The 25,872-nt window shown below is 48.9% G+C and overlaps 1 protein-coding gene across 1 annotated transcript in view; it reads right to left on the reverse strand.

The window, feature by feature from the left end:
- Positions 1-25,872, reverse strand: part of LOC148508593 (putative lysosomal acid lipase/cholesteryl ester hydrolase) — a 62,794-nt gene that overhangs the window by 12,282 nt on the left and 24,640 nt on the right. The window contains exons 4-9 of the mRNA XM_088444320.1: positions 22,642-22,840; positions 22,176-22,285; positions 12,962-13,098; positions 10,629-10,775; positions 3,187-3,258; positions 2,974-3,042 (exon numbers count right to left, since the gene is read on the reverse strand). Of these exons, the coding sequence (XP_088300446.1) occupies positions 2,974-3,042; positions 3,187-3,258; positions 10,629-10,775; positions 12,962-13,098; positions 22,176-22,285; positions 22,642-22,840 (734 nt within the window). The remainder of the gene's footprint in view (positions 1-2,973; positions 3,043-3,186; positions 3,259-10,628; positions 10,776-12,961; positions 13,099-22,175; positions 22,286-22,641; positions 22,841-25,872) is intronic.

Consider the following 25,872-nt stretch of genomic DNA (forward strand, 5'->3'; position numbering starts at 1 on the left):
CCCGTTTGGGAACGTATGATTGGAACTTCTCATCGTATTCTTGATTCTAGGTTGTTAGATGCCAACTCTACTCATGAGGTGTTGACTACTCTCTTAGCAGAAGTTTCAGCTGTCATCAACACAAGACCGCTTGTACCAATTTCTAACGATCCAGAAATGCCAGTCATCTTGACTCCGGCCACACTTCTTACACAAAAATTTGGCGTGTCGACCATTCCATTTGGAAACTTTAATGACAAAGACTTGTACAAATGACAGTGGAAACAGGTGCAGTGTCTTGCCAATATCTTTTGGAATCCTTAGAAGCGTGAGTACCTGACTACTGTATAAAATCGATGCAAATGGCAATATAATTGTACCAACTTACAAGAAAATTACCTTGTGCTACTTAAAGACAAGCAGGTTAATCAAAATGAGTGGCCAATGGGACTAATTGTTACAACATTTCCCAGCGGAGATGGAAAGATTCGCAAAGTAGCAGTCAAAGTAATTAAAGATGGAACTGCTAAGACATTCGTCAGACCAATTACAAAGACTGTGCTTCTTACGTCTCATTATTATGATATTGTTCATTTTTTTTTTATGTGCTTGTATAGGTATATAGTGATATCTATAGATATCAGACGAGGAGAGGACTGTAACCACAGCATTTCTAATATTGTTTCATATACTGTCAGTGATTTTATGTGACAAGCTTATGTTTTACACTCTACTAGTCAAGTCTACTCTGCTCTGTGCAGATCTGCATTAGTTGCCTATGTCTGGCTACCGTTTACCATGTGACAGGTCAAAGGGTTGAATCCTTCATTTTAGTTTACTGCAGTAATCTGTGTTTTACATGCGGACAGGCTGTGTAAGTCTTCTAAACCCCACAAGGCTTGTACCTTCTTACCGCACACATTTGCAGTTTATTCTCTTATTTTGTTATCACAAAGTATGGTGACCTACTCTGCAGAACCACAGTTGTATTATATGGACAATCATTCCGTCTATGTCAGGGGTTCTCAAACTTTTTTGCTCTGGGACCCCGTCTAACAATAAAAATTATCCCAGGACCCCAGCAAGTTACTGCAGAATGACTGCCACACATGCATGGTTAGCAGACCGCTCATGCACAATAGCACTATGGAGACGCAAAACTGAAGTGAGGTATCTGCTAATGCAGGGGCAGAACTATGGGAGACAATGGAGGTGCCTCCTCTATTGCCCACAATATAGTCACCCCACTATTCTATATTAGTGTTTTAGTGCATAAGTGATAGATAGATAGATAGATAGATAGATAGATAGATAGATAGGCACCACATTTATTTTCCCTTTTGTTTTAGGAGGGCACCAAATTATAACTTGCCTCCGGGCATCTGGTATGAACTTACGCCACTGCGCTAATGCGACCATTTCATTTAGACATTGCAGGGACGAGCTCCTTTCGAAGCCCCTGTCCCTGCAAGTTGAGGCAGGGAGTGACTGGGGAAACAGTGGGTGACTGGGGAGGCAAAGGGTGATGTAGGAGGCAGTGGGTGACAGGGAGAAACAGTGGGTGATGGTGGCATGAAAAGGCAGAGGGTGACTGGGGAGGCAATAGGTGACATAGGAGGCAGTGGGTAATAGGGAGAAGCAGTGGGTGACAGGGGGTAGGCAGAGGGTGTCGGGTGACGGAGAGGCAGTGGGTGGCAGGGAGAAGCAAAGGATGGCAGTGGGTTGCAGCTTGAAGCAGTGGGTGACAGGGGGAGGAAGTGGGTGAAAGAGAAGCAGTGGGTGGCAAGGAGCAGCAAAGGATGTCAGGGAAGACAGTGGGTGACTGGGGAGGCAAAGGGTGACATAGGAGGCAGTGGGTAACAGGGAGAATGAGTGGCTCACATGGGGAGAGAGGGTGGCAGGAGGTGACTTGATGACAGGGAGAGAGAGGGTGAAACGGGGGAGGCAGATCACGGCATGGAAAGGCAGAGAGTGACTGAGGAGGCAATAGGTGACATAGGAGGCAGTGAGTAATAGGTAGAAGCAGTGGGTGATAGGGGGAGGCAGAGGGTGTTGGTGGGTGACGGAGAGGCAGTGGTGGCAGGGAAAAGCAGAGGATGGCAGTTGGTGACAGGAGGCGGCAGAGGGTGGCAAGGAGCAGCAAAGGGTGGCAGGAAAGAAGTGAGTGACTGAGGAGGTAGTGGGAGGCTAAGGGTGACATAGGACACAGTGGCTAACAGGGAGAACCAGTGGGTGACAGGAGGTGGTAGTAGATGAGAAGACAGAGGGTGCAGTGCATTTCAAGGGGAGGCAGTGGATGACAGGGGGGAGGCAATGGGTTTTTAATATTTTTTTTTCTGTTCCCCCCTCCAGTTCCCACACTGTGTGCTCCCCTGTTCCCCAATATGGTCTGTGCTCAGCACTCCCCTCATTCCTCCTCCTGCTGAAGTTTCTTCTCCCTACACGGCAATCAACACACATTCTGTGTCCTCCCACCCTGGCAGTAGCGGACCCCAGTATGCACTTACTTAACATCTGCACAGACTGAAGAGAGAGTTTGGCAGCTGGCTCCTCTGAGTCTGTCTGCTGCTGAGGCTTGCTGCCTGTGTGTCAGTTTCTGCTGCTGGGCAGGAGGACAAGAGTAGCTGAGCACTAGGGTGGGACGGGCTGTCTGCTGACTCCTCGGATCGCTCAGCCAGTGATCCGAGGAGTCTGAAATAACAGACAGTTCAACTGGTTTCACTCTCCTCAGAGGGGTCATCAACCTCACCCCATGTGAGTTGCGACCCCAAGCTGAGATGGCCGCGACCCACTTTGGGGTCATGACCCACAGTTTGAGAACTGCTGGTCTATGTTAATAAATGTACAAAGTTCCAGAAAACTCATTGTCTGTGGATTAACAGATGAACTTGGCTTAGCTATCTGAATAGTTACTTACTGCTTACGTGTAATGAGGGTCAGAATACATGTAATACAGTATTATGTGTTTATAATTAAACAATAAAATAATATTACCTGGTTATAATGAATAAGATTGCCCTTGAATCCCCAATCAAATGCCTTCAGTTCCCCACTCTTGACAGCCTGAAACAATTAAAGGGGCACAGGTCACACTCATTGGATGCAGCTCATCTGGCAGAAAGGCAAGCAGCATTGCCACCTTAACACCCAAATGTGCTTCCAAGAATATGGAATTGAAATGCTTCTGCACTTGTTACTAACCCGTACCTGAGCCCAGTGGATCATATTTTGCACAGATGTTCCTGAGGGACAATGGGTGGAATACACATTCACTCGGCTCTGATAAAAGAAAAACAAAGAAAAAAAATGTTTCAGTAACAATGCTTATATTTTGTCCAAATGCAGAGCCATATGTATCTCGAGATGCCAGTCACACAAAATGAACTTGACCCCTAACTGAAATTAAATTAGTTCTGAAAAAATGTGTTATATTGTGGCTGTACAGAATCATCACACTCAGAACGGATTTTGTTCCAGAGCTACTGTGTCACTTCTATACTCTGCCACTGAAAGTCCCAAATATAGCCTTTAAAGAGCATGAAAATATGAGATATGGTAAGAACTTACCCTTGTTATCTCTATTTCTACGAAGTCCATAGGGTTCCACAGGATACCTTGGGGTATAGGTGTGACGTCAGTCGCAGGGCACCAAAGAGTTAAGCTTTCAGCCTCCCAGGATGCACTAGGTCCCCCTCCTATACCCCGCCCCCAGGCCAAGGCACCTCAGTTAGTTACCAAGCCATAGGCCGGAGGAGGAGAAGGAAGAGAGAGAACAAAGATCTGGACACATACAAGAATCACATTCTCACCAGAGGGAGACGGAAAACCGGTGACCAGAGCAAAGTCCATCTGCAGCACAGGTGCGACAGGGCGGGAGTCCTGTGGAACCCTATGGACTTCGTAGAAATAGAGATAACAAGGGTAAGTTCTTACCATATCTCATATTTTCTACTTCAGGGTCCATAGGGTATCCACAGGATACCTTGGGGATGTCCCAAAGCAGTATCCTTTAAGGGTGGGGACGCTCCTGTGCAGAAAGGAGAATCCGCCGCCCGAAGGAAGCATCCTGAGAGGCGAAGGTGTCAAACCTGTAATACCTCACGAAGGTATGGACAGAAGACCACGTAGCAGCCTTGCAGATCTGAACTGCCGAGGCACCACGTCAAGCTGCCCACGAAGGACCCACAGACCTAGTGGAATGAGCCTTCAGAGAAGGAGGGACCGGTAGGCCTTCATGAAGATAAGCTTCAGAAATAGCCATACGGATCCAGGCTGCCAAAGTTTGCTTTGAAGCAGGCCAACCCTTTTTACAGAAGCCATAGAGGACAACAAAGCGTCCGACTTCCTAAACAAAGAAGTGCGGTCCACATAAGTCCTTAAGGCCCGCACAACATCCAAAGAGGCCTCACCCACGGAAAGACCCGGTGAGTTAAAGGCCGGAACAACTATTTCCTCGTTAACCTGAAACTGGGAAACAACTTTGGGGAGAAACTCGGGCCGAGTGCGGAGCACTGCCCTGTTCCCATGAAAAAAACCAAGAAAGGGGGTCTACAAGAAAGAGCCCCTAACTCAGAAACACGTCTGGCTGAAGCAACGGCCAGAAGGAAAACAGTCTTAGCTGTTAGCCATTTAATATCCACTGAGCCCAGTGGTTCAAACGGCGGTCCTTGGAGAGTCCTCAGGACCACAGCCAAATCCCAAGGCGCCACAGGTGGAACAAAGGGCGGCTGAATACGGAGAACACCTTGCATAAAGGTGCGCACATCCGGGATTGTAGCAATCCTACGGTGAAACCAGAAAGATAGGGCCGAAACCTGTACCTTCAAAGAAGCAAGGCGAAGCCCATGATCTAGTCCCGCTTGCAGGAAGGCGAGAATCCGAGACAGACGAAACTCCCGCGGTGCATAACCTCTCGGTCGACACCACTGGAAGAACGTATGCCACACGCGATGGTATATCCTCGCGGAAGACGGTTTCCGAGCTCGTAACATGGTACACAGCATAGAGCTGGCAAACCCCCAGGACCTCAGCATGGCCGTCTCAACAGCCACGCCGCCAAAGACAGCCGAGTCAGGTCCGGGTGAAGACAAGGACCCTGAGACAGAAGGTCCGGTCGTAGCGGCAACCGCAGAGGACTGTCCACGGACAGACCCTGAAGGTCTGAGAACCAGTGCCGTCTGGGCCACGCGGGAGCTATCAACAGGAGCGTCCCTCCTTCCTGTTTGAATTTCCGGATTACCCGTGGAAGAAGGGAGACCGGAGGGAACAGGTATGCGAACCTGAACGTCCACCGGACGGACAGAGCATCCACCAGAGACGCCCCTTCGTCTCTTGTGCGAGACCCGTACACCGGCAACTTGTTGTTGTGCCGGGACGCCATGAGGTCGATTTCTGGAAGACCCCACCTGTCCACCAGTAGTTGAAAAACGTCCGGGTGCAGGGACCATTCCCCTGGATGAACGTCCTGGCGACTTAGAAAGTCCGCCTCCCAATTTAGCACTCCCGGGATGAAGACCGCTGATATGGCCGGAAGATTGCGCTCCGCCCAAACCAGGATCCGAGAGACCTCTACGAGAGCCGCCCGACTGCGAGTTCCTCCTTGCCTGTTTATGTAGGCCACGGTGGTAGCATTGTCCGACTGGACCTGCACCGGGTGACCCTGGAGAAACCGCTGTGCCTGCAGGAGAGCATTGAAGACCGCACGGAGTTCCAAGATATTTATTGGAAGCTCCGCTTCTGTCGGTGTCCACCTGCCCTGGAACAAGTGTGGACCCGAAACTGCTCCCCAGCCTCGAAGACTGGCGTCCGTTGTCAACAGGACCCAATTTGGAACCCAGAACGGACGTCCCTTGTTGAGGTGGGTCATCTTTAACCACCACGCAAGGGACAGGCGAACCTCCGGGGTGAGCACAATCGTCTGGAACTTCAGAGACTGAGGCAGCCCGTTCCACTTGGACAGGATCAGGTGCTGCAGAGGTCTAGAGTGAAACTGGGCGTATTCCACCATGTCGAACACCGACACCATGGAGCCCAGTAACCTCATCGCCGAGTGTAAGGACACCCGGCGGCTGTGCAGACAACTGCGCACCCTTGACTGTAAAGCAGAGATCTTGTCCTCCGTCACGAAGATCCTTTGCTGTCCCGAGTCCAATAAGGCTCCAAGATGCAGAATCCTCCGAGACGGGATTAGAGTGGACTTCTGCCAGTTAATTAGCCAGCCGTGCCGTTGCAGCAGTGCAATGGTCAGGTCCAAGTGGTGTAACAGGAGCTCTGGAGATCCTGCCACCAATAACAGGTCGTCCAAGTACGGCAACATGCGGACTCCTTGCAGCCGCAGAGAAGCCGCCATGACCGCCATAGCGTCCTGTATGTCCAATGACACCATGTAGTCCCCAGGTTCCAGCGCCAGAATGATGGACCGTAGGGTCTCCATCCGAAACTTCGGGACCCGCAAAGACTTGTTGAGTGCTTTGAGGTTGAGAATCGGACGATATGACCCATTGGGTTTCTGTACCAAAAATAGATTTGAATAGAAACCCTGGCCCCTCTGGGAGAATGGAACAGGCACTATAACTCCAGCCTGGAGCATAGTGTGCAATACCTTCCGCAGCTCCGTAGCCTTGTTCCGGTCTGATGGTAGACCCGTGGTGAAGAATCGAGCCGGGGGTCTGTGCCGGAAGGAGAGGGCGTACCCGTGAGAGACCACCTCCAGAACCCAAGTGTCTGTCGTAGTGAACGACCAACACCGGGAGAACTGCAGCAGGCGGCCTCCCACCCTGGGATCCCCCAAGGGGAGACCCGGACCGTCAGGCCGCAGGCTTGTCATCTGGCTTGGGGGCCGGACGTCTGGTACTCCATGCCTGTTTCCGGGGCTTGCCCGATTTCTTAGGGCCAGCCTGTCGAGGAAACGACTGTGGTTTGGGCCTGCCCTGGGCCCTAGATGACCGAAAGGACGATGGTCCAGAACCAGAAGGAGCAGCGGCCGACGGGAGACAAGCAGATTTGGCTGCCGCCAGCGTGGCCACAATCTTATCCAGATCCGGACCGAAGAGAACTTCTCCGGTAAACGGCTACGCTTCCAGACCTTTCTTGGATCTGCGTCCGCCTTCCAGGATCGCAGCCACAAGGTGCGACGAGCAGCTACCGCTGCTGAAGAAATTCTAGACACCAGAGTACTAATGTCTAGAGCCGCCTCGTTGATGTAGGTGGCCGAATCACGGAGATTGCCAATCAACTCCGCTTGTTCGGCCGGACAGTCGGATTCAAAAGAAGCCTCTAATGAATCCGCCCAGCGCTCCATCGCTCTGGCAACCCAGCAAATGGCCATAGCCGGCCGTGCTGCCCCCCCTGCAAGGGAATAAGCGGACTTCAGGCAGATTTCTACCTTGCGGTCCGTAGCATCCTTAAGGGAGGACATGGATGGCATCGGCAATGTGGCACTACGGACAAGACGGGTCACGTGAGAATCCACCTGTGGAGGGGATTCACACTTAGCAAAATAATTATCCGCGAACGGATAAGCCACCGCCAGGCGTCTCTGCGGCTGGTATCTTTTGCCAGGTTGTTTCCACGCCTCCTCTAAATGGTCCACCAACTGACCCGAAAGAGGAAAGACTGTGGCATCGCCCTTCACATCTTTGAAAAAGGCATACTTAGATTTAGCCGCTGGGGGAACTTCGTCCTCAATCACCAAGGCTGTGCGGACCGCCCGAATAAGTCCAGGAATATATACTTTGGACTTAGCATCAGCGTCCTTAGTATGGAAAGGTTCCTGATCGTAAGGATCCAGAATCTCCCCATCATCAGACGTCCCTTCGTCATCCTCATAAGGAGCGGACAGAGACGCCACCGGCCTTTTATGAGGCCGCATCACAGACTCCCCTTGCAATACATCCGACAAGTGCTGTAAAGAACTCGTCAGGGAGTTAACCCACGCTGGCTCCTGAGAACCCGGGAGCGGGGAAATAGGGAGACTGTGGGGTACCACCAATTGTCGTGGGAACCCCTGCATGGGTGACGACACCACAGACTGCTGGGACAAACCCATCGGAGTAAACGCGGGCTGCGGAGCTAACTGGCCAACTAAAGCTGTTAACGCCTGAGCGAAACAAGCCCAGGGCGGCTCCTGTACCGGTGCTGTAACCGTAATAGGCCGCGCCATGGACAACACTGCCGGCAAAGGCCCTCCGCGCTACCCTCCCCCTCCGCTAACGGTACTTTGCACGTGGTACACTGTAGCCGGAGGGGAAAATCACTTTCAGACATGATGGCACCACGTATGTGACCTCTCTCACCAATTAAGTATTAAATAGGCGAGAGACCACCCTGCAGCACCGCACCGCAAGGGCTTTAGCAGAAAGAACAGGGACAGTAATAAAGCTGACAGTTTAGTGAAGAATAGTTACAGGCAGCGCTAGCACAGTCACATACAATGCAGAGAAATAACAATTCCTGCACTAACAGCGCTGATCACTCAACTACACAGACACAGGGCCTGGTAGGACACAGCGCTGCATACACAGACCTGAGCCACAGCGGAGGAGAGGTATGCGGGGGGACCCAGACCACGATGCTTCCTTCCAGACTTCCAGCAGCGTTCACCATGCGTTGCAGAGAAGATGGCCGCCGAGGAGCAGAGAGAAGCTGGCCTGGGGGAGGAGCGCTGACACAGGACCAGTCAGCACAGTGCAGAGAGGGCTGTGTGCAGCGGGGGAGGCGCCGGCTGTGAGACAGGGAAGGCGCGCTCCCCTGGCATGCATTTAACCCCTGGGACGCCGCAGCGCTACCGCTCTGCTGCGGTCCGCTGTCCCAGGGGGTAGTGGAAGCGCAGGTTGGTCGCCTGGCTCCACGCTGCAGCCAGTCCCCAGGGAGCCCCCTGCCTGGGGACTTAGGACCATGTGATCAGCGGGGACCCACCGCGGGACCCCGCTGCTTACCTCTGTCCCCCTTGAATCCGGCCATGGTCCGGAGCATCTGGGGTCACCGCTAGCTGTGACCCCAGACGCCCACCAGCATCCCCGGATCAGTACCGGCGTTCTGGTACCGGCGGGGTGTAGGGAAGACAGCATGGACGTCAGGACTGACTGTCCATGCTGTTCATCCAGTTGTGCAGCCACAGCTGCATGAAGAATAAGCTTCAGGGGCTCTTCTAGCCCCCACTCCAACAGGTGCACCCGACTCCGGCCGGGCACCAAACTAAACTGAGGTGCCTTGGCCTGGGGGCGGGGTATAGGAGGGGGACCTAGTGCATCCTGGGAGGCTGAAAGCTTAACTCTTTGGTGCCCTGCGACTGACGTCACACCTATACCCCAAGGTATCCTGTGGAACCCTATGGACCCTGAAGTAGAAACAGCATTTCTCAAGTTTACATGGAATGCTAAACAGCCAAGAACGTCTGTCTCTCTATACTCAAGCAGCCATAGTCAATGAATGCCTGATCTATACCTCTATTATCTAGACTCACATCGAAGCCAGTCAGTAGTTACCTTTGACTCTCTTGATGTTGAGGACCACTATGTCGATTTCAACTTTCTCGTGTCGCTATGGGGAATACCAAAAAAACAGACCCCCCCCCCCCCTCAGAAGAACCCCCTTCTTTCTTTATTAGCATATGGAACTCAGGGAGAGCTCGATTTAAGCTATGCTCTGAAATCTCACGCATGACTCCTTTTGGGACAACCCAGAATTCCCATCTCAAATTTCAGACCCCAATTTCAAAACTTGGATGCAGGCAGATAGAGTGGTTAGTGATTTGGGGGTATATGGCATCAATGATATATGCAATTTGCCCATAAATGATATATACCATTAGAAGTAAAATATGCCAAATCAGAATTGTTCTTGTGCCCTAGAACTACCTCAGCCCTTGGGTAACGTAAACACATTTAGTATACCTATACCCAAGAAGGCTGACTATGTACTATTTGCATAAAAGCAACTATAGGAATAATCATATTTTTGCATTTTGTTTCTCTAAGGCCCCCAAAAAATAAATATATCTGTATTTATTTTCCAATAAGTCACTAAACAAAAGCCCTTTCAGTCCTAAAAAAGGACAATAGAAATTGCGCATGGTCAGATTGAGAAGCGTGATATTTCATGGGAAACCAAAGCAAAACTGGGAAAACTGCCCTGCTCACGAAGAGGTGCCTTCCTATTCTCTCCTACGTACTTGCCTTTGGGTGACTGCCTTGCATGATCATTCATTAGGGAGCGTGGGCCACTCGGCACATAGTATAGGTCAGAATGGAGTGAGGGCGTATGTGCATGGTAAGAAGATTGATCACTAAAACTGCACTGTGAGCAGGAATATACAGTACATAAAAAAAAGGGAAATAAAGATATTTTGTGCAGAGATGTTATGCTGGCCACAAACCAAAAGACATCAGACCACTGACCCGATATTGCAGTATTTATTGCCTCAAACCAAATAAAACATTACCAGATTATACTTTAGCAACCCCAATCACGAATGTGATAGGAATAGCATGTGTGTGCGCTCTTATCTTCTGCCTGCACCCCGGTGTGACCAGGAAGAGATCTGACCACCCCCCTCTATACCATGTAGAATATTGTACATAACTTAGAATGCCTTGCTTAATGGGTAGTTAGAAATGGACAGGAATTCATAAAATGAATTTTCCACATACCATGTTAAGGTTCTTCTCATTAAATCCACAAAGAATGAAGAATATATTGCCGCATATCTCCTCCACCACTTCATGTGTACAAAAGTGGGTGGCAAACCATTTCAGAAGTTCAGTCTGAGGTAAAAATTCTTTGCTGCCAAAAAGGTCCTAAAAAATATGGAAACACAAAATGTCCTTAAAAACACTAAAACAAAAGAAAAACAACTCACAACAATGTAAACATACAATAGGACTTTAATAAAAAAAATAAATACATGTTTACTCCTATAAATAATGTTTGTGGGCAGCGAATTTATCTCTCTGTCCGTTATTTTACGTTGGCTGTGTTAAGGTGCGTACACACGGTACGGTATTTATGAACGATAATGATATAGTTCATTTTTATGCAGCGACCGGCCAACGGTGCACGTTCCAGCATGGACAATAACGATATCTATGGTCATCCGTACATGCAGGCCAACTTGGACGATTTCATCACAATTTGCATGTTAAGAGATGCGGAAGGATGACTTCACTGAAAGATATCTATCATAAATGTCTTTCAGTGTGTACATCCAATATCGTTTGTCCTGCACTACAGAAAACGTCAAGGGAAATCGGTCAGCGATATCCTTGGTTGTGCAGATCGTACCGTGTGTACCCAGCTTTAGCCACTTCTTGTTAATATTGTCTGCCCAATGTTTCACTGTTACATTATTGGGTGCACTGCTATGATGCAAACTAAATCTTTATTAATTCCATTTCAACTGTCATTCTATTTACACTTGAAAGAGAGAGAGAGAGAGAGAGAGAGAGAGAGAGAGGGAGGAGAGAGAGAGTGTGTGTGTGTGGGGATGGAGGGGGTGCTGGACATTACACCCTAATTTTAAACATAATAAGAGGTGCTACCATGCTGAGGCTTGTAGTCTTATGCAGGAAACACAAAATGCAGGTGCAAACTCTAAGCACTAAGAATGTTGATAGTCACCATTATGTTTAAACTGCAATTAACATGGAGTAAGTTCAATTATACTCCATCATTCCTTTGACTATCAGTATTTTAGTGGTTCGAGTGTGCACTACAAGTCACAGCATGGTAGCACCTTTTAGGGTGTGCAGTCCAGCCACCCTCTCCCCTCCTTTAATCTGTATTTGTTTATATATGTGTTCTCCCCAGGCTGTTTTTTGCGGGTGCACCACCTGGCAAGAATCAGCCTACCACCCGGCACTTTGGGAGCCTGCAAGTGGGGACAGTATCGGGAGCTGTATAAAAAGGACCAGATCCTACAGACTTTGCAGCTTTTTCATAATCAGACGACTGGGCCTCTAATAAGAGAAGAGGAAAATTAATATATAAAATGTTTAAATCATTATAAAGGTCAGGATTTAAAACATTTTATTATTGCGAAGACCCCCACCTGGCTACTTCTTGATGCCACCCAGCTGGAAAAATTTTCTGGGGATAACACTGTATATTGTACATTTGAAGGTAAAGACTCTGGTATTAGCACCTTTCCCATTTGCCCTTCGGTGTTTTTAATCAGCACAGGTTCCTGCATTGCTGTTTACCTATTAGAATGGGCACTATTATAGGCAAGTCCTGGATAAATTGACATAATGTGCTAGTATTAGGGATGTTAGGGATCCACCTGATGGGGTTCACCTTGACGTGGTGGATGGGCATGCATATTTGTCCAAACGTGCTAAGAACCTCATTTATACTTCATGTCAATTACAGCGTTTATCGTAATTGTTTGGCTATCCGTTTTCATTAGAGCTCAATCCTATTAGCTGCAAAAGGGGGAGAGTTGCCACTGCGACAGCATTAAAACTGTCAATGGCACCACAACTCGCCCAACCCTCCTGGCCTGATCTCGCCTTGGACTTGCAGATTTTTGTACGCCTACAGGGTTGCGGACAAAAATCCACAACTCTGGAGGTACCTTACTTGCGACTAATAGGATTGAGCCCTTAGAGTGTGCACCTGCATTTTCATTTTCCTGCATGATGCTATTTACACTTATTATTGATGTTATACATTGTTACAATAAAAATATTTGCAAATTAAATTAATAAATGAATAAACAATATTAGATTAGGGATAGAAAAGGATGTATATGAATTATACTGAATTGGTATGTATATCTTGTAATGCCAAGGTGAAGAAAAAAGTTCAATGACCTGTATCAAATACTGGGAAAACGATTTGGCAAATTGGTAGCAGAGGATGAATCTGGCTCAGTGTCACTCTGGGTGCCGGCAGAGTCTCAGACAAATCATTCTAGCAGATCACTATCCAAATTGTCATGTGATTTAGAGCTAAAATAAATATTGCCACACAGAAACCACCGTACCTTGATAAAGAACTCTGGGAAAATCCCAAGTTTTGCAAGTGGACTGCTGGAGAATTTGATTGTAGCCACAGGAGCAAGACCAAAGAACATTTTGATTTGTTTGGCCAACTGGGGAATGCTTGAGAATGCTATAAATCCTAAAGCGGCAAACAAACACAAAACAATGTACACCAATAATGTTATCTTGTCTCATGTTTACAGAAATAATACACACATATAAGAGATCCTCCAAAATTCCACTTCAGGCAGCTCACCTCAATAAGCCACTGAGACTGGGGTATAGATAGCCTGTAGTTTCACTACTTAAGTTATGAAAGTATGATCCCATTTTTAATAATACTTCAGTAAACATCTACAGATGTATCCTCGCTGCAGTCACATCAAACAGCACCTCTCGGCGTGCCTGACTTTTTTTATCAAAATAACGTCTAAGTCGCAAAGCGATACGACTGGGGCGAACCAGAAGCCTGTGCGGACAGTGACAACTAACGTTGTCAATGTCGAGATGCCAATCATGCCAATATGCTGCGTGCAACGAAAACGAGATTTATGTGCTTACCTGTTAAATCCTTCTCTTCGATTCCATAGGGTACATAGACGTACACTGGGTATATGTCGGTGGGTTGGAGTCTGGGCACCATATAGTTAATACTGGTTATCCATCAGCCAAGGCTTCCTCCTCCCTATGCCCCGCCCCAGCCACTTCAGTTAAGTTAGCAAGCCGATGGCAAGGGGTGAGAAGGAAGATCGGCACACACTCAGGTCCAAACACACAGCAGAAATGGACAGAAGAACTGGAAGCAGAGCAAAGCCCCACAAGCCAGGTGCGTCAGAGTGGGCACCCTGTGTCCCCTATGGAATCGAAGAAAAGTATTTAACAGCTAAGCACATAAAATCTCCTTTTCTTCTTCCTCCATAGGGGACACAGGCTTTACATTGGGACATCCCAAAGCTAATCCCCCAAGAGAGAGGACGCTCCTGGGCAGCGCTGAGAACTCTTTGCCCAAAAGCCGCATCAGGGGAGGCGAAGGTGTCAAAGGAATAGAACTTCAGAAATGTACGAGCAGAGGACCACGTGGCCGCTTTACACAGCTGCTCCGCAGAGGCACCACATCGCACTACCACCGAAGTTCCCTCCGACCGGGTAGAATAAGCTGTCACCACGGAAGGGACCGGAAGGTGCACCGCATCATAAGTGTGGTGGATAGTCAAATGGATCCATCTGGCCAAAGACTGTTTACTAGTTGGCCAGCCCCTTTTGTGAAGTCATACAGAACAAAGAACATCTGTCCTACGAAGGTCCTTCATCCTGTCCACATAAATCCGGAGGGCCCGCACAACATCCAAGGGGGGCCTCTTCCAGTGAAGAATCTGGAAACCTGGAAAGAAGGGACCACAAAATCTTGATTGATGTGGAACTTGGAAACAACTTTAGGAAGGTGGCCTAATCGTGTTCGAAGAACAGCCCTGTCCTGGTAAAAGATCATAAACGGAGAGCGACAGGAGAACCCACTCAAATTCGACACTCGCTGTGCAGAAGCTATGACAAGGAAGACAGTCTTCCAGGTAAGCCAACGAAAGCTCCTAAGAACCAAAAATGCAATTCCAAGGAGCCACTGGCGGTACAAATGGAGGCTGTACATGGAGGACACACTGTAGAAAAGTCCAAACATCAGGTAACAGTGCAATCAGTCTCTGAAAGAGTACAGAAAGGGCTGAAACCTGCACCTTCAGTGAAGCAAGACGGAGGTCCAAATCCAGCCCTGCCTGCAGAAAAGATAGGTCTAGAGAGTCGGAATGACCTGGGGTTAAAATTCTTAGCCGAACATAAGTCAAATTAAGTCCTCCAAACTCGATGTTAAATTCTAGCTGAAGAGGGTTTTCGGGCATTGAGCATAGTGTTAATGACCGACCTGGAGAACCCCTTAGCTCTTAGGATGGATGTCTCAAGAGCCACCCAGTCAAATCGAGACGGGCCAGATCCAGATGGAAACACAGGCATTGAGACAGAAGATGTAGCCACAGTGGAAGATGAAGAGGAGCGTCGACAAAGAGGCCCTGAAGATTGGCGTACCAAGCCCTTCATGGCCAATCGGGAGCCACTAGGATCACTGTCCCGCCCTCCAACTTCAACTTGCGGAAGACCTGTGGAATCAGAGAGATTGGAGGGAAGATGTACAAGAGCGGGAAGGTCCACCAAACTGCCAAGGATTCCACAAGAAAGGTCTCCGTATTTCTGGTGCGGGAGCAGTACCTGGGAAGCTGGCGATTGTGCCGAGATGCCATCAAGTCGATGACCGGCAAGCCCCAGTGAAGAACCAGGAGTTGAAAGACGTGTGGATGTATAGCATATTTGCACAAAAGAGCGTCCTGAAGGCTTAGGAAATCCTCTTCCCTATTTTGCACTTTGGGAATTTAGACCGCCGATAGGGACAAAAGATGTCGCTCCGCCCAAAAGAAAATGCGACCGACCTCCCTCATGGCGCCATGACTGCGAGTGCTGCCCTAATGGTTTATGCAAGTGAGAGCCGTCACATTGTCGGACGATGCTGGACCGGACGATGCTGGAGGATTGGCAGAGCTAGACAAAGATCTCTGTAAACCACTTGGAGCTCCAGAACGTTGATCACTGGCCTTGAAACGTCTGATGACAGGTCATCGCCCCCCTCCCCCGAAGACTGACTTCGGCGGTGAGGAGAACCCATCCTGAATCCAGAAAAAGCATCCCCTGATCAGATGTGACCCCTGGAGCCACCACAAGTGTGAATGACGTACTTCCTCAGAGAGTACAATCGTCTGAAACTTGAGCTGCAGTTGGGATCCGTTCCACTGGCCCAGAATTTCTAACTGGAGAGGCTGGGAATGAAACTAGGCATACTCCACCATGTTGAAGGTGGAGATCAGAGAGCTCAGGATCTGCATGCAAGAGTGACACTCGATAACGCAGAAATAAGTTCCGAACTTTGTCTGCTGGGAGGAACACCTGCTAAACCCTGGAGTCCAGCAAGGCCCCCAAATGCAACATCACCTGAGACGGAGTCAGAGAGGAGTTCTTCCAATTGATGACCCATCTGTGGGCTTGGAGAAGGTCCACCGTGACCCGAATGAGTTCCCTGAGGACCTCCGGAGATTGGGACAAGATAAGTAAGTCGACCAGATAGGGTAATATTCGGATTCTCCTGCTCCGGAGATGAGCCGCCATAAAACTTTCGTGAAGACACGAGGAGCCGTGGAAAGTCCAAATGGCAAAGCCCGAAACTGATGATGTTCCTCCTGGACAGCAAACCTAAGGAATCGCTGGTGGAGTCAAATGGGACCATGCAAATAGGCATCCTGGATGTCTAAGGAGGCCATGAATTCCCCTGGCTCCAGAGCTAATATGATGGAGCGAAAAGATTCCATGCGCAACTTGGGAATCCTCAAGTACCTGTTGAGTGACTTCAGGTTGAGAATCGGCCGGAATGAACCATTCGGCTTCTGCACCAGGAAGAGACTGGCATAGAAGCCAAAGTCCCGCTGAGACGAGAGAACCTTAAAAATGGCCTTGAGAGGCCAGTAGAGAGCGAATGGACTCTCAAAGCTCCTGTTCTTTCTTGATCCAAAGAAAGACCTATGGACAAAAACTGGGGCAGAGGATGCACCCGAAACGTCAACATGGGTCCCTGGCGTCTGTATTGGTCGCCCTTCAAAACTCAGAAAAAAGTGGAAGCTGGCCTCCCACGCTGGTAACCCCCAGATGAAAGCAACACCATCATGCAGCAGGCTTGTCGGCTGGCTTAGCAGTCGGGTGCCTGGTAGACCAGGGTTATTTACCTGCTGGCTTAGAACTTTTGGCGGAGAATACTTGGGACATAGAAAACGACAAGCCCATGGCTTTTCCCAGCAGACAAAAGGAGCAAAGATTAGAAGATTGCGGACTTAGGGGCTGCCCCAGAAGGGAGAAGATGCTGCCACCATAGCCACTATCTTGTCCAACTACGGACCAAAAAGAAGATCCCCCAACAAGGGGAGAGCTTCAAGGGCCTTCTTAGAATTAGCATCAACACGCCAAGAACTAAGCCAGAGGGCTCTCCTAGCTGACACGGAAGATGCAGGTACCGTGGAAGTTAGTATACCTGTGTCTGTAGCTGCCTCCCCAAGATAGGAAGCCAACTCTCGGATATGCTCTTCGAGAGACAAAAGCTCATTCCTGTGGGTACCCAAAGTGAAGCCATCCTCCAGGGCGTCTGCCCAGCTACCAATGACCTTAGCAACCCAAGCAGATGCCAGGGCTGGACGAGGTACCGCACCTGTATTAGAAGAAATAGATTTGAGAAAAGTTTCCAACTTCCTATCCATTGGATTCTTAAGGGATGCAGTGTTAGGAAGCAGAAGGGTGGTATTCTTGACCAGGAAGGCAACATGCGAATCAACCGGGGGCGGAAACTCCCATTTAGCTAAATTGGCAGCAGGCAGAGAATAAAAAGAAGTAATGCGCTTAGAAACCTGACCCTCGCTGGCCCCAAACGGATGCAGCATGTCAATCATGCTGCGGCTTGGAAGCACTGCGTGCTAACATGGAGGACTCTTTCTGCACATGTGCAGAAGAGGTCCTGCCTTACCAGTCCCCTTGCTGCTGCTACGGCTCCCTTCTGATCCATGGAGCACTGGCTGAAGATGCTGACCCAGACGCCAGCACTGCGGCCGACGCGTTGGAGCGGCAGTGAGGGAGCCCTACAGGACCCTCACCACAGTAAAACAATAAAATAAAAAAAGTATGAAGCTGTCTTCACAGCCTCCACACGGTGCTAATGCTGCAGGCACCAACACAAAACTGAAGTGCCTGTGGCTGGGGGCGGGAGGGAGCCTGGGCTGATGGATAACAAGTATTAACTATGTGGTGCCCAGACTCCAACCTATACCCAGCGTAAAGCCTGTGTTCCCTATGGAGGAATTAGAAATATACCACACCCACTTTTTTTAGTGTATACTAAAACGATAAATGAATAGGGATTTTTTAGTAATTCAAAAGACTCTTCATACAGTATACAGGGAATCGGTATGAGATGCCGACAGTGAGAGGCCGAACGGCAAAGATCCCGACTAGAGGTGGTAAGTAGCCTAACCCAACCCCCCCCGACTCTCCCTTAGTGGTGCCTAAACCTAACCCTCCCGGGGGGTGGGGGGTGGTTCACCATTAACCCCCGACGGTAGGGATGCCGAAGCCGGTATCCTGACGTCCATCGGCGTCGGTATTATGCCGGGCAGCAGGATTTCGGCATCAGCATTTCGACTGTGGCATCCCGTCCGCCGGGATATATCAACTGCATCCCATATACGGAACTAAGAAATAGGTATGTTTATTTTTGTAGCCATTGAAAGTGGTTTTTCTTTTTTTTTCTCAAGTTACATATTTACTGAATTTTACACAAATTTTACTTTGTTTCACCAAAACGTAACATAGGCATCTAACGGCCCATACACACGGTACGATAACATGTCAGATTTCAACGATAACGATCCGATCGTTAAAATCTGACAGTTTCTGGGCCCTGCTAACGACCATACCATACGGTGGACGATGCGTGTCCACGTACGGTAGTTGACGACGAACTACTGTCGTCTGTGCAAGCAAGCAGTATCGACCAGGTTAGCCTGTTTACTTTAGGGACCTGCGGTCGTTATAGTAGTGGGGGGTCCGCTGCATGTGCTGGATGCTCGATCCAGCACATGCAGAACGATCGTTGCTGTCGAACCGTGTGTACGCAGCATAAGAGTAGCATGAATTAACCAGTAGATATATTAGCTAGAGGACTCACCCCCACCTACACTGTAATAGTTATTATATATCTTCAGTGCTCGAAGTGTGCCGGTATGTAACGGTATGACATACCGGCACTTCAAGCTCTAAGCTAATTTTTTTTGTTTTAAAGATGCTTTCTGGCCAGCAGAGATTAAAGCGGAGGTGTGGCTTGAGTCTCACTCAAACACGCTCCGGAGCCCTGCTGTGCTGCCTCTGCTAACCTGACAGCCTGTCAGTGACAGGACAGCCCCTCATACTGCTGCTGCAGTGTGCAGTCAGGGACGAAACTTCCGCTGGTGCACTGCACCGTACCCAGCCCATCAGCCGCTAGTCATATCATCATCATTGATGATCTGCAGCAAGCGGTGGAGGACGGTACCTGCTTGGCCGGCTGGCTTGGGCAGGGGGATCACCGCGGAGTGGACCAGTAGCTGCTGTAGAGCCCCTAAGGAAACCTGCGCAGGAGGGGGGCGGAGCCAGGACTCGTGACATGAGCAGCAGCCACTCGAGTCTCCGGGCTGCACAGCACAGTCTCTTCCAGCCGGCCAGCCAGATACTGAGTGATCCGACCAGCAGTGGCCTCCGGTCATCTCAGTCCCCTGCCTGCGGCTGCTGAAGCAGGGCTCTTGCTGCTAGAGTTGCAGGGTGCTTCAGTGTACACAGGTGAGTGTGGCCTGGGGGTATCAAGATGGAGTGGACTATGTTGCATGCTTCTCTCGCCGGCTGCACAGAGCCATCCACCATATAGGCAGCTTAGCCTGGCCCTGGTGCCTTCACTGCAGGGATTTTGAGGGGAGTGGGGGGCACAGTGATATGGGGTAGGAGGGGGGGAGGGGTCTGTGTAGGCTCTGTGTCATGTAATGTGCAACAATACTCCAAGACAAGTACAGTGTCTGTCCCCTGCATACATCATACACATACTAGTCTATACCTTATGTGGGCACACTGTCAGTCTCCTGCTAATAACATGTACTATGCCCTATGTGGGCACACTGCTAGTCTCATGTATATACTGCAACATATACTATGCCCTATGTGGGCACACTGCCAGTCTCCTGCAAATAAAATGTACTATGGGCGTGATTCAGCTTGGATTGCAAGCGCGAATTTGCACGCAGCCGGTCAATTGTTTTGCTCTGTGCATGCATACGCATTACAGTGCGCAAACTGGTCACTGCGGTCTCAGGGGATAAGTAGACCCAACCCAAATTGATTGACAGGAAGTGCCATTTGTGGGTGGTGACGGGGGTAGGTGGCAGGGCAAATGCAGGTGTGCCTGTGCGGTCAAAACTCTGTTATAGAGGTGTGCATAATTAAGCCCCTGCATCTGCATACGTAGCCAGAGCTGTAGATTCCGACAGGAAGTTTAGCAATATTTAAGTGAGGGTCAAGTTCAACCATAATTGTGTATATGGGTCCGATGGTTCTCATGTTACCGATGTTTTCGCAGTCTAGCTAAGTATTACGGCTCTGAGTAAAGGGAAGAGGGTGGCTTTATGTAGTGCTGGGCATCTGCATATTATGCTGTGGCGGCAGTGCAAATGCATTCATTAGAATATTTTTGCAGCGGCCGGGTACGTAGTGTTCACTCTCGGTCAGTCACCGGGCAGGGCTTTTCCCAGTCACCCTCTGTCCGTAACCCTGTGCCTCTCCCCATCACCCTGTGGCTCTCGCTATTACCCACTGTTCAGCAATTTCTGCCACTGCCCGTTAACCACTGCCCATATGCCTATTTTCATCACCCTCTGCTGTTCTCCCTGTGCCTCTTTCATCACCCTCTGCATCTGCCCATCACCCTCTACCAGCAGACTCATCTGTGGAGCCTCCAAGGAGCACCGCTGAAATCAGGTCCTGTTGAGTTCAAAGGGGGCACAAATTATTAATTGATTAAAGGGAGAATAGATTATTAATATTTGATCAAAGGGGGCACAGATTATTATTAGACACTGGGATGTTGCCTGTACTGTTTGGTGGTCACATGACACAATACCATATGGTATATTAATTTAGTGTGGGGCCTAGAAGCTGAGCCCAAAGTATTTTTTACACCTGGGCCCACCACTCACAAGTGACTTTGGGCCCGATTCAGGCCCGTTCGCTAAGCTGCGGTCGCCCGGGTATGCAAATTTCGCGATCACACGGCCTGACTTAAGGACGCCCTCAATGTATTAGCGTGTGGCGCCTAAGCGATCGCAAGCTGGTCTAATGCCGCCCCCTTTCCCTTCGCAGCACACCATCTCCAGGAAGTGTTTAAGACCGTCGGTAACATCAAGAACCATCGAAGGCAAATGCAGTGCTTGAGGTAGACCCTAGGCTATCACAAGCACTGCGAATGCTTCAGCAAAAGAAAAAAAAGCCAGGTGATGTGTACAATGACGCTCCACTTTAATTATGGACGCCCTTTAGTTGGTGTAAAAACGCCCCGCCACTCCTGTGCTAGTGCAAGCACATCCCGTGTACATAGACCTGCCCCAGACACCACCCACTGACGCCCCGTTTTGTCACACAAACTACTGCTTTGGAAGTATGCAAGAGAGCGATCATTTTCCGATCGCAATGACTGCAAACCATACGCATGTGCAGAACACAAAAATCGGCAGCTAGCGAGCAATCGCGGCTTAGCAAACGGGTCTGAATCGGGCCCTTTCTGCGGCTGGCAGGGCCACAACTCAATCTCACTCAGCAACACTGCAGAGTCCTGTAAATGTGCTGCCGCCAGCCTATGTGTGACCTTATTGCCTCCCGTCCCCCATTGCTAGTGCTACCCTGACAGCCATTCTGTGGCAGGGCAGCCCCTCATACTGGCCGCCGTGGTGACTGTGCGACTGGCTAAGCCCTGGAGGTCGTTCCTGCTGCTTGGCCTCTTAATTGGGGCTTCCCCCCTTCCTTGTACCACATTTGCTCCCACTGGCTCCTGCACTGCTCCCCTCCTCATCTCCACTCCTCCGGATGGATCCCTCTCTACTCAACCTTTACAACACTCAGCCAGAGTCAGACTACCTCCTTCTCAGCTCTGTGACACATGGCCACACACATATTAATATTGAGACATAGGTTCTACTTACACCACTATCATGACTTCTAAATTTTCCATACCCCCACTTCAAAATTCCCACTTCGACCACTGTATATCTTAGAATTGGTTTGTAAGGTGCCACAGTATAAGATACAGACGGCACAGTATAAACTTCTCAGCACAATGCGGACACAGGGACAAGAAGCATAATAGCAGTGACACGGGTGTTTTTTCCCACTGAAGCTTCAGGGCACCCGATATAGGACAATCAAGGTTCTGCTATAAGGAGGTATCAGGAAAAAAATAGTCTTCAAGCATTAAAAAAGTATTATTTAAATTCTGTGTCAAATTGGTCACAAAGATATGAAATAAGATACGCCCGCCCGCCCCCCCAAAAAAACTACTTTGTCACATACCTATTGTGGTTCCCTGGGAATGGCCAATGTAAAATATTTGTTCCTGACTAGTTTTCTGTAAAATAAAGTTTATGACTGCTGGGAGATCTAGCTTAGCCATCTCATCATAGCTAGAATAAAACAAAATAATTCACATGATTAAAATGTAAAAACAACTGTGTTAGATATTAAATTAGATAACACAAATAGACCATTCAATATAAGAAAAAGTTTAAACCTTACAATTTAATCAGTCCCAAGAGGTTAATGGCCATTTACACTGGGGCAACTCTGCATCAGGTATACATAAAACATTTTCAGTTTTATAAGTAACATTGATATGACATAAAATATTTTATTTATATAGTGTTTTTCTCCATTAGGTGAATGGCCCAAAAAAAAAAACCACACACCACCATCTTGAAAACATTATACAATTCTGATCCATAATTTATGACAATTGCTTGTAATTCTAAAGTTTATATACCTGAAATCCCAGAATTCTTCCATATCAGGTGACAGAGTCTTGTGTTTCCTAGACCAGGTATTTCCTCGACTGTTCCCAATCCATACGTCATAACCTGCATCTGCCAGGATGAACCCCAAGCTATTGTTCTCCAGGTTAGTGACCCAGTTACTACCATCTGCCAGCAGGCCATGCTGCAAGAATACCACGGGCTTGGGTTCTAAAATGTAAGAAATGACAAGTATTATATATGATACTACAAAAAACAGGATTTTGGTACTTACCGTTGTTATATCCATTGATCAGATTCCATAGGAGACACTGGAGCTTCAGACAGTGAGGTATAGACGGTGGATTGAGTAGAGCCTGGCACTTAAAGAATCTAAAAGGGTTACTGGCTCCTCCCCCTCTATGCCCGATTCAGCCTCAGTTTTAAGAACTGAGCCCGAGAGGAGATGGAGAACAGACAGAACGACAGAGAAGGAGAATATGAACAAGAACACTCAGTCCAATCGGACCAACACACAGCAGGAACACAAACAGTCACACAACAATAACAGACAAAACTGCAACAGAACAATTAACTGGTAAGCAGGTAAGAAGCACTGGGCAGGCGTCCAGTGACCCCTGTGGAATTGGAGAAATGGATTTATCGGGAAGTACCAAAATCCTGTTTTCTCCTTCATCCACTAGGGGACACTGGAGCTTCAGACAGTGCGGACGTCCCAAAGCTTCCTTCCTGGGGGGAAGAGTGCTGAGCAACCTACAACACTCTGTGACCAAAACTCGAAGCTGACGCCGCAAAAGTGTCAAGCCTGTAGAAACGTACAAAAAGTATGTACCGAAGACCATGTAGCTGCTCGACAAAGCTGTAAAGCCCTCTATGTGTCGCCCAAGAAGTACCCACTGAGTGCATAGACTGCGTGGAGATGGATACAGGTGGAGGATGAGCAGAAGCAACATATGCCTGACGAATGGTCAGACTAATCCACCTGGCCAAAGTCCGTTTAGATGCAGGACAGCCATGCCGATTAGCGTCATAAAGGACGAACAGAGCCTCCGATTTGCATAGTCCTGTACGGGTCACATAAATTCGAAGCGCCCGTACTACATCTAGGAAGTGAGAACCCCCTGAAGAGTCCAACAAAGCTGGCACCACAATCGGCTGATTCAAGTGAAAGGCTGAGACCACCTTAGGCAAAAACGAAGGTCAGGTATGCAGTTCCGCTCGATCATCATGAAAAATTAAGTAAGGGGAACAGCAGGACAAAGCTCAAAGTTCCAACCCTAGCCTAGCCGAAGCAAGGGCCAATAAAAGGACCATCTTCCAAGTTAAATATTTCAAATCCACATACTCCAAAAGGCTCAATCGTGGACTACTGAAGGAAGGATAAGAAGGGGTTCAGGTCCCAAGGAGAAATGGGTAGCACAAAGGGGGGCTGAACTCTAAGCACCCATTGAAAAAAGGTCTGAACCTCCGGGATCAGTGCTAGGCGACAGTGGAAAAAAAAAATTAGAAAGAGCAGAAATCTGCACTTTTAGACATCCGAGACGAAGGCCCGCATTAAGCATCTTTTGAAGAAAAAGAAGTCGGGGGAAATTAAAAGACGAAGACGTCCTTCACACCAGGACATATAAGCCTTCCAAATGCGGTGATAATGCACCGATGTCACTGGTTTCCTAGCTCGGAGCATAGTAGGAATCACCACCCTCAGAATGCCATGTTGTCTCAGGATGGCGGTCTCAACAGCCACGCCGTCAAACGAAGCCGACATCAATCCGGATACAGGAATGGACCCTGCAGTAGCAGATCCGACCGTAGTGGGAGGGGCCAAGGATCATCTGCCAGAAGGAGGAGGAGATCAGAGTACCAAGCGGAAGGTGGGAGGGAAGAAGCGGAAAAGATGGGAATAAGTACACAAGGTTGTACGGCCAAGGAATCAGTAAGGCATCCGCTCCCACCGCTTTTAGATCCCTGGTCCTGGAGGAGTAAAGAGGTAGCTGTCAATTTGTCCAGGAAGCCATAAGATATATCTGCTGCCTCCCCCAATGGAGAGCTAGTTGAAGGAAGACCTCGGGATGAAGGGGGGGGGGAGATCCTGACGACTGAGGTAATCCACTCCCCAGTTGTTGATTCCCGGAATGAAGACTGCGGAGATGGCCGTGACATGCCTTTCTGCCCAGAGAAGAATGCGGCTGGCCTCTCTCATTGCTAGATGTCTGGGGGTTCCCCCTTGTCGATTTATGTACGCCACTGCTGTGGCATTGTCGGATTGTATCTGAACCGGAAGAAGATCCGAAGCAGGACTGAGTCCAGAATCATACCCAGGAACTGAAGTCTCTGCGACGGCTTCAATTGAGACTTCTGGAAGTTGACATTCCAGCCGTGTTCTGATGTGTAAGGGACACTTTGCGCAGAAGAACTTCTGCCAACGGAGCCTTGATGAGCAGGTCGTCCAGGTAAGGGACAATAGTCACCCCGAGAGCGCAAATGAGCCACCATCACCTTGGTGTAAACTCTGGGAGCAGACGAGAGAACGAACGGCAGGGCCTGGAATTGGTAATGAGCATCCCTGATGGCAAACCTTAGGAAGGCCTGGTGAGGTTCCCAAATCGGAATGTGTAGATGGGCATCAAATATGCCTAATAACACCAAAAACTCCCCTGCTTCTAGTCCGGCAATCACCGAATGAAGGGACTCCATCTTGAACCTGTGGAAGGAGAGGTACTGGTTCAAAGACTTGAGATTTAGAATTGGTCTGATGGACCCATCCAGCTTTGGAACCACAAAGATTGGAATAAAATCCCTGGTTTCTTTGAGCAGTTGGAATCGGGACCAGAACCTCAGCCAGCCGAAGCTTGTCGATCGCCTGACGCAAAACTAGTTATTTGAAAGGATCGACTGGAAAACCGAAACCGGTTGTGAAAAATTGCACCGGAGGAGCGAAGGCAAACTCTATCTTGTATCCATGAGATACCAGATTCCAAACCCAAGAGAGTCAGGACAAGCCTGCCGCCAAGCCTCCGAGAAGAGCTAGAGACGAGCACCCACCTTGGAATCCCAGAGGTGTGACTGGAGCTAGTCATGCCATGGGCTTTTCTGCTGGGTTGAAATCCGGATGGCGGGCACTGGCAGACTGACGTCCTCTGGCAGACTGACGTCCTCTTTGACCTCCCGAAGACTAACCTCGTCGGCGACCCTGAAATCTTGCTGTAGCTCAAAAAGGAGCGAAAAGAAGGTCCTTTAAACGA

The sequence above is a fragment of the Taudactylus pleione genome, unplaced genomic scaffold (assembly GCF_031769625.1).
Source record: "Taudactylus pleione unplaced genomic scaffold, aTauple2 ptg000354l, whole genome shotgun sequence".
NCBI lineage: Eukaryota > Metazoa > Chordata > Amphibia > Anura > Myobatrachidae > Taudactylus > Taudactylus pleione.